The sequence below is a fragment of the Aegilops tauschii genome, chromosome 1 (genome assembly GCF_002575655.3).
Source record: "Aegilops tauschii subsp. strangulata cultivar AL8/78 chromosome 1, Aet v6.0, whole genome shotgun sequence".
In the NCBI taxonomy this organism is placed as follows: Eukaryota; Viridiplantae; Streptophyta; class Magnoliopsida; order Poales; family Poaceae; genus Aegilops; species Aegilops tauschii.
The window spans coordinates 454599145-454612567 of record NC_053035.3 but is presented as its reverse complement, the minus strand read 5'-3'; the positions used below and the strand labels follow the sequence as shown (position 1 = coordinate 454612567).

At 41.0% G+C, this 13423-nt stretch overlaps 1 protein-coding gene and 1 pseudogene across 2 annotated transcripts in view; both read left to right on the top strand.

Annotated features, from left to right (window-relative positions):
- The first annotated feature begins 6011 nt into the window (after positions 1–6011).
- LOC109770861 (heavy metal-associated isoprenylated plant protein 23) overlaps positions 6012–13423 on the top strand; it is a 70835-nt gene continuing 63423 nt past the window's right edge. The window contains exons 1-3 of one of the 2 annotated variants that reach the window (XM_020329574.4): positions 6016–6539; positions 6680–6755; positions 7749–8217. In XM_020329574.4, coding sequence (XP_020185163.1) covers positions 6318–6539; positions 6680–6755; positions 7749–7882 — 432 coding nt within the window. In that variant the 5' untranslated portion in view covers positions 6016–6317 and the 3' untranslated portion in view covers positions 7883–8217. Of the gene's footprint in view, positions 6540–6679; positions 6756–7748; positions 8218–13423 lie in introns of those variants that run through there. The other variant, XM_073500786.1, reaches the window with a different exon arrangement.
- LOC141023452 (uncharacterized) lies at positions 11690–12950 on the top strand (annotated as a pseudogene).

The following is a 13423-nucleotide window of genomic DNA, read 5'->3' as shown; positions in this document are numbered from 1 at the left end:
TTAATACTCCATTTGACCATTTCAATCAAGGAGTATTTTCTTAGTTGTACTATATTTCTTGTTGTAATTCATTTGATCATTTGATCATATGATATCATTTCATACCATTTGATCATTTCAATAGGACTAATATTTTTTCATTGATGTGTTTCTTGCTGCAGTTGTTGAACAAGCAATTAAAAAAAGGAAAACCCTCACTGACGAGCAAAAATATGCTGCTTATGTGGCATTGCATGCAGTGTGCATGAGTAGAGGTGGCAAATTCAAAAGAAATGATAAGAAAGACCTTGCACAATTTTTTAAGCTAGGAGTGAGGAGTATACAAAGAGTTTGGCAGAAGGCAATGGAGCAAATCGCAGAGGGTTTAGAGGTAGATGTTTCCAATCAGAAAAAGAGAAGATGTGGAAGAAAGCCAAAGGACATTAATCTAGAGAAAATCCCTACAATACCACTGAACAAGAGGTCCACTATCAGATCACTCGCTTGGCAACTGGGATGTAGCCCTACCACACTGCACAAAAAGTTCAAGCTAAAATTGATAAAGAGGCATACAAACTGTGTGAAGCCAGCTCTGAAAGAAAAAAATAAGAAGGACAGGATGAATTTTTGTTTGTCAATGCTTGATGAGACAACGATAGAAACTTCAAGGCCTAAATTCAAGACAATGCATAATGTTGTTCACATTGATGAGAAATGGTTCAATATGACAAAGAAAAATAAGACCTACTATCTGTTGGATGGGGAGGAAGAGCCTACGAGGCATATACACGGCAACTGTATTGGCAAGGTGATGTTCTTGACGGCCGTTGCTAGGCCAAGGTGGGACAGTGAAGGAAACGTGACCTTCTCTGGGAAAATCGGTATCTGGCTATTCGTGAAAGAAGTTCCTGCTCAGAGGAGAAGTGATAACAGGCCCAGAGGTACAATAGAGACAAAGACAATAAAGGTCGATAGAAAAGTGATGAGGGAGTTCCTGATAGAGAAAGTCTTGCCAGCGATACAGGCCGTTTGGCCCGAAAGTAATGCTGGACAGACCATCTACATTCAACAGGATAATGCTAAGCCCCATATCTTGCCAGATGACCCAAAATTTCTAGCCACTGTCGCAAAAACTGGACTTGACATCAGAATAATACAACAGCCCGCCAACAGTCCTGATCTGAATGTGCTTGACCTCGGTTTTTTCAACTCGCTGCAATCCCTAACAGATTGTCTGAGTCCTAAAACACTACAAGACCTTATTAAGGGTGTTTTGGAGGAATTTGAAGGCTATGAGGTTTACAAGCTCAACAGAATTTTCCTAACACTGCAGACATGCATGATTGAGATCCTGAACCATGCAGGGGGCAATGAGTATAAAACACCACAGGTGAACAAAGAAAGGCTTGAGGGTCTTGGGCAGCTACCTCCAAGACTATCATGCCCTCGAGAGGTTTACACAAACGCCCTACACAATCTAGAGCTAATGGAAAGGGTTCAGTAATGGAAGAAGAGGCATGAGATGCTTGTTGTCATGAGACCGAAGATGCTTGTTGTCATGAGACCTAAGATGTTTGTTGTCAAGAGACCGGAGATGCTTGTTGTCATGAGACCGGAGATGCTTGTTGTCATGAGACCTGAGATGTTTGTTGTCAAGAGACCGGAGATGCTTGTTGTCAAGAGACCGGAGATGCTTGTTGTCATTAGTCTGGAGATGCTTGTTGTCATGAGACCTGAGATGTTTGTTGTCAAGAGACCGGAGATGCTTGTTGTCATGAGACCAGAGATGCTTGTTGTCATGAGATCTGAGATGTTTGTTGTCAAGAGACCTGAGATGAGGCTTCTGGAGTATATTTGTTGCATCCTTGTGGTTATTTGTGTGGAGATAACTCCCTTGTTTTTTAATTTTCTGATTTGTATGATCATTTGTATAACTCCTTGTTGTGATAAGTTTTTGAATTTTCCAATTCGTATGATCATTTGAATAACTCCTTGTTTTGTAAAGCCTCTGTATAACTTCTTATGAGGAGAGGAGTAGGAGGGGAGAGGCTCCAGTTAATTTAAATCTAAGAAATTGGTACTGGAAATCAGCTTGCTTGTTACTCCTAATTAACTAAAAAAGTTTTAGTTCAGTATCTCTAAAACAAAGTACTCCTTCTGCAGTGCTATAGTACTGTTGTCCTCCCTAATTTGAACAAGTACAGTATGAAATACTCCTATCTACTCCTAACATTTCCTAGCAAGAAATTTCAACAAGCAATCCAAGTAAGAAATTTCAGCAGTACAATTTCAGACTGCCGAACGGACCGCCGGCTATGGGACATTACTATGGGATACTTATGGCAGAAATCTCTCTGACCATATAGCTTAGTTGCTCTAACACATGTTAAATTCAGTTAAATACTGGCAGCAAGCACTACTCCATGTAAAGCACCAACAAATTTGGGGTGCACAAAATTTACTGAACGGGCTATAGTTTTCGAATCAGAAACGCTAGCATTTCCTGTAGTTCTGCATATCAAATTGATAGTTTTCGAATCCATGTTGCTGTACACATAGGAACTACTCCTAGCATTTCCTGTAGTAGTCGGTTACTCCAAATAAATTTGATATGTGAACAAACAGGTGCCTCTTCAAATAAATGGAAGCACAAATATAATAAGTGTCCTGTGTTCTTCTTTGTACTCCAAGTCTCCAGCTATAGCCGTGCAAGATGAAATCCTATCATTGGTTGTTACTCTGTGTTGACTGAAAGAAAATGGCAAGCTATACTACTGTACTGTAGAGGAGGCCCTTAAATCTCTAACTCATTTTTTTACAATTCAGTTAGTCATCCTGTGTCTGAAACTCCGTGTTGACTGAAAGAAATGGCAAGCTACTACTGTACTTTACAGGAGGTTTCTCTCTCTTCTAGGATATGAAATTTACACAGTTAACATATCAACAAGGTTAACTACTCGGCAGCAAATTTGATCTCGACGGCCACAGCTCAGAGCAGCAAGCAAGCACGAGAATTGAGTAGCACCGCATCAGGGGAACGAAATCGAAATTGAAACAAGAGAGTGGTAGAGGGAGGCGTGGAGGAGAAGGGACCTTCAGTTGCTGCTGTTGGTCCATGGCGTCGGAGCAGGTGTTGGTGAGTTGTTGCTGCTGGGCATCGTCCCTAATTTCACCCATGACCATCACTTTGACCTTAAACTTGAGTTGTTGCTGCTCGATGGCTGGGGTCGTCCTCCTCTCCCTGCATCGACTGTGCGTGCGTGAGTCAAGGGAATGGAAGGGAAGGGAGGAAGGGGGCGGACCTTGGTGGCGTCCCGAGCAGGGGGGAGGGAAGTTCCATGGACCTACCTGTCACGGTGCACGACGGCGGGCACGCATGAGAGGGAGGAGGTCATCGATGTGCAGCAGCATCACCGACGCCGGCTTCTTGGTCTCGATGAGGTCGCCGCATAGACGCGCAGCCCCACCCAGGGCGCCCGCAGCCGGCCAAGGCATCCTTCCCGGGGCCACTCCGCTACTCCGCTCCGTCGCCCAGATCTAGCGTACGCGCACGCGGATCTGGCGTCGGCGCCCACACCAGCTCCGCCGCCCAGAAGCTCTTCACCGGTGCATAAAAAATCACTCTTTTGACCTCGGGATGGGAAAAGAAGGAGAGGAAGCAAGCGGTGGGAAAGGAAGGAGAGGAAGCAAGCGCTGGGCTGCAGGAGGAAGAACACGGTGGCTGCCGGAGTGAGAACGCAATGGGCTGCGGTGGCCGGCGGCGATGCGGAGAGGCGATGAGGGAGGGGAATGAGAGGGTGTGGGTGAGAGTGGGCAGCAAGTGGATGGGAGTGGGCAGGTGGGAGGGCATTTTCGGAAACTCGGGAAGTTTCGTAACGTAGCCAAATTTACACTATGATCGCTAAAACGTCATATATTTCGGTACAGAGGAAGTAGAGTATACATGCATGGTCCAAGAAAGTGAATGCAAAGCATAGATTCTAGTACAGTCCCCGGTCCTGCCTTTACAGTAAGGCATTTATTCCACCACCAGGTTATGGTACACTGTAAACTCCTCTGAGAGGAATTACTATGAGCATCCATGCTACTCCTATGCTGAAAATCCCGTGGTTTTTTTTTTTTGAGAACCAAAATCCCGTGGGTTTACGTGCCGTATCTCCGTGCAGTGCACCCATTCGATCGTATCCAAATCCAACCTGCTGATCCGCCTGCACCAACCCTCACTCATGAAGGTATCCTTGTCTTTACTCTAACAATTTCACACACAAAAATACCCCCTCCCATAATGGGAAATACCCTTTGGTTCCTGGTTGTATATACACCCTATATGGGGATTTTTTTAATAATTAAACAAAAAGTCAAAATAGTTTAAAAGTATTTTTAGATTAAACTTGACTTTGTTTTGCACTAGTATATAAATTTTCAAGAAAAAAAACCAACATTGACTTCAGGGCAAAAAAGACAAAAAGGATGCGGATTTTTGGAGGCCGAGCTCCAGTGAGCTCAGTATTTTGAAAAAAAAATAATCAAAAAGTGTATTTAAAAGTTTCAAATAAATCTGAAAAAAATCCATGAAACATATATGTATTCCGCAAGAACGTGTTCAATTCCGTCGAAAAATGTTGTGATTTGTAGGCTGTACAAAAATAACAAATTTATGGCCCAATAACAAAAATAAAAGGCCCATTAAAAATGTGTATTTGTCTTTTTTCTGTATGCCACATGTAAAACGTATAATATTGTGAATTTTTGCATATACATAGTATACATGTGCATGTGTGTTCAAAAATAAATTTGGAATTTTTCGCGCTCCGAAAAAATAAGATTTGAAAACGAGCTCACTGGAGCTCGGCCTTCGTTGGCATTTTCCGAAAAATTATTTGCTATTATATGTCACTATTCACACGATTTTAACCGAAAATTTATCTTTTTTGAAAAGAAGTCAAAGAGTGATTTTATTTTTGTGAAGTTTTTCTCACAACTACTGTATAACAGAAGGTCAAGTTTATTTAAAAAATATTTTCAGATTTTTTAAACTTTTTATTAAATTGCTAATTTATTTTTTCATGTAGGGTGTATATACACCCAGGAACCAAACGTTCCCGTCCGTCCCGTAATATAACAACTAATATGTGAGTACTACTCTGAGTAGATAGCAAGTTGTTTTGCTTTCGAAATTGTAGAAACATGCAGCGAGACCTCTCAGAATCTTTGCGAGGCTAGCTAGCTAGCTATGGGACAATCATCCAGTGACCGATCCATCCATTGGCAGCGAGATTTTACTATTTTATTGCTCTTTGGAGCCAATGATTAAGCTTTTCTCCCATGAAATTGGCATCTAGCACACCCGTGCATGCATCTTCCCAATATTGCATCGCCGGATAGGCCGCTATAGGCTATGATCGATTGATTACTATACACCACATGCTCTCTTTTGAGAGGTGTGATTCCACTATTGGTGTCACTACTCAGTACTACTCACATTGTCACATGGAGAGCCCGGCAACTTGTCCCCCTATTTACACAAGACAAAACCGGGAGCTGGGAGCACATTATTGGGTGGATCAAGTGCGAACCTCATCAACAAACGGGCAGTTAAAATACAACGATCATTATGATGGAAGGACAAAATAGTACATGTACTACTCCCTCTTATATTTCTTTACGGAGGGAGTAGATTTGTCCCAAGTCAAACTGACCAAGTTATTAACAGGAAACAATATGAACATGCATTCACAATAACAATATATACGGTATGTGAATATATATTCAATGATGAATATGATGCTACCGATTTGTTATTGTAGACATTAGTAGTATTTCTCGTAAACTTGGTCGAAGTTTTACCCATTTTACTTCAGACAATGTTAATATGTAGAATAAATAAAACACCAAATGAAAATGGAGGGATGCTAGAAAATAAAAAAAACTTGGCGATTAATTAACAGCCGACCGGCCGGCCGGTCGGGTCCGCATGTAACGTGCTAAGATATATTAATTGGCAGCGCTGCGCACCGAGCGAGCACGTACACATGCACGGTAGGCAGGTCTAATACTATTGCTAGCGCTAGCTAGCCCCGTGTACCAGCCTCGCCGATCGATTCCTCCTGCAGTGGATCAGTGGATCACTACTCCCATAACGTACACTTGTACCGTATCCATCATTGATCATGGACATTACTCGATAGATCTTAGCCGATCCCAGCCGATCTTGACGCCAGAGCAAGACTGCAGCCGGTAGCACGCTCTTTTAATCAACAGCTCCGGCCGGCCCTCTCCCTCCGTCACTGGTAGTAATTTGCCATTCATCCGTCAAAAAGGGAGACGAATTGAAGGCGATGAGGCGGCGGCTATGGCGCATGGGCGGCAGGGTGCTGAACTGCTTCGCCGCCTGCGTGGGCGCCGGCGCCGGCTGCGGCTGCCTGTGCGCGCGCGCGCTGGGGGACGAGGCGGAGGAGAGGAAGGCCCTGGTGACCGGGAGCAGCCAGGTGGTGAGGCTCAGCGACCTCGTCGTCGAGGGCGCGTCGTCCAGGACGCTGGGTTTCCATCTGCAGCCCAAGGTATGCAATGCATGACCATCCATCCATCCATCTCCTGCCTCCTCCGATATGCATGTTTCTTCTTCTTCTTCTTAGCATGTTTCTTCTCTCGGTGTCGAGTTTAATTTTGATATGTTTGCTGGTGTGGTGCGTGCACGTAGACCGTGGAGCTGAGGGTGTCCATGCACTGCTACGGCTGCGCCAAGAAAGTTCACAAGCACATCTCCAAGATGGAAGGTAACACCAACACCAACTTTTATATCATGATCCTTCCTTCCTTCCCTTATTTAAGACGAAGTTGCTCTGTTATAAGGCAAAAGGTTGAAAAGCAGAGTGCTCTGCTATCTATGGTTTCAAGGTTGAAAAATAGTTATATTTGGGGCGTTTGCATTAACTCCACCGCGTTCTGTGCATCTACGTTATTTCCACTGCCATGTACTCCTACTAGTCCACTTTGGATCTTGATTATCGGCCGCAGGTGTCGTTCCGTTGGGCGACAGGGGAGGCCTCAGGCTTGCCTTTAGCCACATGCGTGTGCTGCTGCGATGGTCCCAATCATGCACGATGGAAAATGCCTCATGTTTTATCCTTCTTTTGTTTTTTTACTTGTCCTTCTTACAAAATCTGCATCATTTTCTTTTTCATGTGTTTTTTACCAGTACAAATTGAAAAGTATCAATTGTTGTAGAGTTGCCCGCAGAAGCAGCCAAAGTTTGAAAATATTCATCAGCTCCATGTCTTCCATTTTCAATTTTTTCTACTATCCGAATTGGTAGAGCGTGAGTGCACATGTAAACGCGCTGAACCAACCAACAACCTTTCCGCGCATGATAGAAATTTCTAGTCCACGGAACAAAAAGGTGCAAAGCTTTCTCAAAGTGAATGACTCGCAACATGAAACCTCTTTCCTAAAAACAGAAGCAACATGTATCTGGGCATATTTTTTACTATCATGGGAAATTTGTTGCACACGTCCACCTAGTTTGCTGCAGCTCTTCTTCCCTCTCACAGCCAATGTCTCTTTCAGAACTGTTTTTTTTTCTTTTTCAAAAAAGTTGGGTAAAGAAGGGGAAAACAGAATCAAGTTTCCTTTTTGAATACAAATGCGGAAATCACGTAACACTGGCAGTTTGCTATTATCATTGGTTTTGATTCTACATTTTTTTAGCAAGGTTCATGGTGTGCGCTTTGGCTTGTCATAAAATTCAAAGTGTGATGTTTGTCCTGCAGGGGTGATGTGGTTCGAGGTGGATCTGGAGCGCAAGAAGGTGGTGGTGACCGGCAACGTGACGCCGCTGGAGGTGCTGCAGAGCGTCTCCAAGGTCAAGCTCGCCCAGCTCTGGATGCCACCACAACCATGCTAATAACGGGCTAGTCGATCACCGCCGTGATATGGAGCGACAGGAGACCATTTTCTCCAATGACCAACCCTCTATTTCCCTGGCGTCCCTTCTCATATTAGCTTGTTCTTTTCTTCCAAACCTATGTATTCTCCAATCACAAAGGAGTAAGCTTTGGCCGCATGCATCGTTTTCAGGATGCAAAGGCCGGGAGTTGACACCAACATTTGTTGTGAGGATCGGTATTTTGTCAAGTATATATATGTTCGTAGTCAACAAAGGAGAACTGCGGTCACCAATATAACCTTCAACGAAAGAGAAGGTTTGTTAGGCCATTACCAGTTGACCAAAACAATCAATGGCCACTCGCTAGTAACAACTTCGGCGACCTCTGCATACTTCAACCACCGTCTTATCATCTGCTATCTTCTACCGGGTTTCATTTCTTTTTTTGAAGGAGAGCTCCCTCTCTGATTTCATTTAACTGAAACCATGTTGTGTTACAAACGCAACTAAAGCATACAATCTAAAAAGCAAACGATGCATGAGCTGCAACTCCTGGGTTTTCACATCTCAGACCTTAAGACATAGCAGTTCACAAATGGTAACTAGGCAGTTCACCGAAGACAAACTCAACAAAGCAGCCACGACACATAGGCTATATTACAATGATCAACGGGTACCCAAAGAGCATAGTGGAGTACAAGGCAGCAACTCATTAGGATAGACAGAGCAGGGAGAAAAATAGAAGCTTCAGCAAGCCATGATTATGTTGCCCCCCATCCTCCGGCCATGCACCAGTTTGAAGACTTCACTTGCCATCATTTTGAACATTTGTACTCCCCACCTCATAGTTTCTTGTTTTAGGTTTTTTCTACAAAATCATCCAATCATTAAGGCACTGAGCAATCGTATCAACAGGTTTGCGTAACTACATATGTGTTTATGATGAGTTGGGTTCATTTTGAGTGAGTTAAGGTGAGGAATACATGGCACTTACTTATGGGGATGGACTGCACATTCGTATATAGATTGCAGATTGAACCATGAAAAACCATCATGTACAAATTTCCTTGCGAATAATATGATTCTATTCTACCAAGTGTCGAGTATGAACACTGCATATCAAACTTAGAAACAAAACTGGAGGCATTCAATACAAGTTGAATGATGCTAAGAACAAATGCATGTGATGACGACAGATCGTTGAACCCAGGAAAAACCCAATAAATAAGCAATGCCGACAAATTCGAGAATAGACCGTTGTAGATATTTTGTTTACTCTAACATTATCCATTCTAATTACTTACAATTTAAACCATGCACTCTAGTAACCACTATCAACTTTAGTAATTTCGGCTATAATATTTAAGGATGCTAGCATAGATACAAACAAATACATATAGATACAATTCATCTAAGTTGAACATTAATCTGTAAAGACATGTGATTTTATTTTTCTCTATTTTCCCCTCATCTAGAAAAATCTGGTTTAAAAACAGACAATGTCTCTAAACAAAATAAAAGGCACCATTTTATTTGTAACATATGCCTTAAATTAATATTAGTTTATTTTTTAATATTGGCAGTACACATAATAAACCTTGTATCTTATGATGTGGCCACATTGTTATGTGGTTAATTTAACTAATATAATAGAAAATATTAATGTTTAAAATTGTATATCAAAAAAGAAGTTATTAATAAATGCAAAAGTTTAGTATAAATAAATACTCCCTCAGTCCGAAAAAGATGTCCTCGTGGTCATTTTACGAAAACCCCCTCAGGCCTCGACAAACGAGATGTCATTGTGATGTTGCGTACTGTAACCGATGTAATCGTTGAATGATATATGGATGCCATAATTTAGCCCTTCGTCTTTTTTGGTTTGGTGTATAAAAGCTATAACCAAATAGCAACTGAACTTCATAGCTTGATGTTCTTTTTTCCTGCATAAGTTACATTTTTATTCATTGTTCATCCATGCAAATTCAGCTGAGATTGTTGTGAACATCCTGTTTTTGTAGTTCTCATCATCTCAAGTTAATAATGATGACTTTTGACTTAAAATTTTGAATTTCGTGCCGTTATCCTTTGTTATGTTGTCCGTTCATCCTTTTGATCAGTTTAACTGTGAAATATGGTGCTTGTTGTGCCATCCTTGTGCACAAGATTCATTTTAACTATCACATGGGGTGCTTGTATTTAATTTCGATTTCACATATATCATTCATGAGTATCATATTATGTTGCTATTTTACGTAGTTTGGTATTAAGCTTCAAGTTAATGTCATGTTTGAGGGTAATACTGTGAGATAAGTATGTTAGTCCATATAGAGTTATATGTTTGCATTATTTACAGTCTGCTTTTACTCTTGAGTTCCCAATCTAGTTAGTGTCAATTAAGATCTTATTCTGTTCATGGAACACCTTATATGATCTATAACAGTTTTTCTTTCTAAATAGTTTCAGTTTTGAGCAAGTATTCAAAGGCAATATTATGTGATAAGTGGGGTTGGTCTAATTAGAGCTCTATGCATATGTTGTTTACAATTTATTTTCACTCTCGTAGTTTCCATCTTGTCAGTGAATTAAGATTCTAGTTTTGTTTTTAGAATTTGATTAACATGCAATAATTTTAAGTTCTGATTTAACTTCCCCCTTGGTTGAGATTATAAGCATGTCACATACTGACTTTCAAGCTTAGTAGAAGATTTATTTGCATGTGATTTAGCCTTCCTTCCCTCCTTATTTTGTCAGATGATAAGCATAAGCATGACATGTACGGTAATTTTCAGGTGCCTTATTTTCAAAATTAGAACATTTTATTATGCGGTGAGATTATTTGAATAACTACTTGTCCCTGATTTGTTGTGATGTATTTATCTCTTAGGCCTGAACAATGCAGTTGTTACATGAGTTGTATATGACCAAATGTTCTTTTTGCGTCCTTGGATGTGGGCATCTGTTTGTTTACTACTAGTTCTTATTAGTAAAGCAACTAACTGACCCTAAAAAAAGCAACTAACTGAGCATTATCCTCTTGACTAACTAGAGCAGTCTTAAACGCAAATATGATTTATTTGTTGTGCGTAACTACTCTTAAATTGTCCGCATGATCTAGTTTTGTCGCTCTTTCCGAATAATGTCAATAATGTTACGTTGTTTAACTTGTTTCTTGAGTTCCAATTCCTACAGTTCTAATCTTCTTTTGCTTGACATAGAATTATGCTATCTGTTGAAATTATTTATCTTGCTACTGTTCATGAGCCAAGTAGGTGTTGCTATATTCTACGCTTTATTATTTAGTTGCTAACTTGTTCTATGTAATGGACCTTGCTAACTTGTTCTCCCTCCATGGACCTTGCAACCTCTTCCACGCTCCACCACCATCAGCCTCCTTAACCCCGACCGAAGAGCTGGCCTTTTCCCCAGTAAGATGTAACTTTTGGTTAATTCTCCGTGAGTGTTGGTGGAACAATGCAGTAGGGATGTTTGTTTCTATAGTATATATGAATGATTGTGTGTCATCTTACATGCTGCTGGTATTTTCTTATTTTGACAGAGGCCTGCTGCTTGGATTCTTGTTGGGGTGGACGAGTTGCCTCCATCTTGGGATCCAGTTGTCACGCCTAAATTCGGTAAAATACACCAGCTTTTTGGCCTCTTGACCTTGTTTCTATCATGTCTTAACCGAAGTACTATATCCTACTTGATGGCTCTTGTAGTCTTACTATGTGTGTATGTCTTATTAATAATTTGCTTCAAGTCAAGTAAACCATGAAATGTAGTTCTTATTTGTTGCTTGTTTACTCTAGTTTTAGTGACAAGATGAACTCCGAGATTATCGATCGAATTAGGAAGAGGAGAAGTGAGGATGATGAAGATATGATGTCCTTTATTCTGCCTGTATTGCATTGAATGCGTAATAGAGGACCAGTCGAGAGAAAGCAGCGACATAGCTCTATTCTATATGGCAAGAAGCATGTTGGCGATATCCTTAGAGGGCATGTTAAGAATTGCCTTGTAGCTTATAGGATGGAGCCACGTATCTTTCGGGCTTTGGCATCTTATCTTAGAAGAGAAAATCTAATATCCGATACAAGAATTAAGGTGGAGGATAAGTTAGCCTTTTTCCTGTACATGGTGTCTCACAACGTGTCTTATGAAGATCTCCAACTAGAATTTCAGCATAGTGGACAAACATTTCATGAGTACATCAATGAGTTCTTCAACATCGTCCCCGTCTTAGCTAGTCGATTTCTGAAGCCTCCGAACATTGATGAGCCACATCCAAAAATCTCCACTGACACAAGATTCTATCCTTACTTCCAGGTTTCCATTTTTGACGCTTCCACAATTCCTTTTCTTATCTAACTTATAGTTCTTTATTGACCTGTAATCTTTGCTTCCAGAACTGTTTAGGAGCCATTGATGGGTCACATGTTCCTATAACCGCAACACCTGAGTTTGCCGTTCCATTTCAAAATAGGAAGGGTACCTTGAGTCATAATATTATGGTTGCATGAGACTTCAATCTAAGATTCACTTTCTTATCATGTGGCCGGAAGGGTTCAGCTACGGATGCGAGGGTTCTTCATTCTGCAATGAGCAAGGGATTTAAAGTACCCGAGGGAAAGTTTTACCTAGTTGATGGGGGTTATGCAAACACTTAGTGATTTCTCGCACCTTATCGGGGTGTCCGGTATCATTTGAAGGAATTTGCATTGGTCATGGACATACTCGGCCACAAAACCACAGGGAATTGTTCAATCATCGACATGTTGTTCTACGGAACCATGTGGAAAGGTCCTTAGGAATTCTTAAAAAGCGCTTCCCAATTCTTCATGTTGGCACATTGCATTCAATCGAGAACCAAGTGAAACTTCCCGCAGCTGCCGCAGTTCTTCACAATATCATCAAAATGGAGCATGGTGACGAGACTTGGCTTGACAAGCAGCCCGATAACATAGCGCCAAATGTTTTTGTTGATCTCCCGAATGGCGATGAGAATAACTATGGGAATGACTTAGGGAACACTCTAAGGGATGAAATCGCAATGCAAATGTGGGAAGCATACCATCCTGAATAGCCAACATGATGGTCTGTGTTTTAATCATATATATACATATATTAATTAATTAACTTCTCTCGTCTTCATCATCTAATGATGTAGTGTGTGTTGAAATGCAGATGTGTATCCAAAGGGGTCCCCAAAGTATCATCTCATGAAAGCAAGTGGGAAAAAAGCTTCACACGTGCGAAGAAACCATCACCCAAAATTAAAAAGACACCTCCAAGAGGTATTTGGTCTACTTAATCTCCATTGCTCAGATCTTGCCAATTAAGTCATGTGCTTGATGTTATGTTTGGTGAATGATATCTTTCAGTACTACATGTAGTGGTGCATTATAGTAGAAACAAGTCTATAGCAGAGAGATAGCTCACCATGATCTTCTGGATGCCAATACTTGTTGCATTAATATTTCTCATCTTGAATATTAGCTAGCTCATGATAGTTTATCACTATTTGTTTTCAAATTGAATGATAGTAACTCCTCTTAT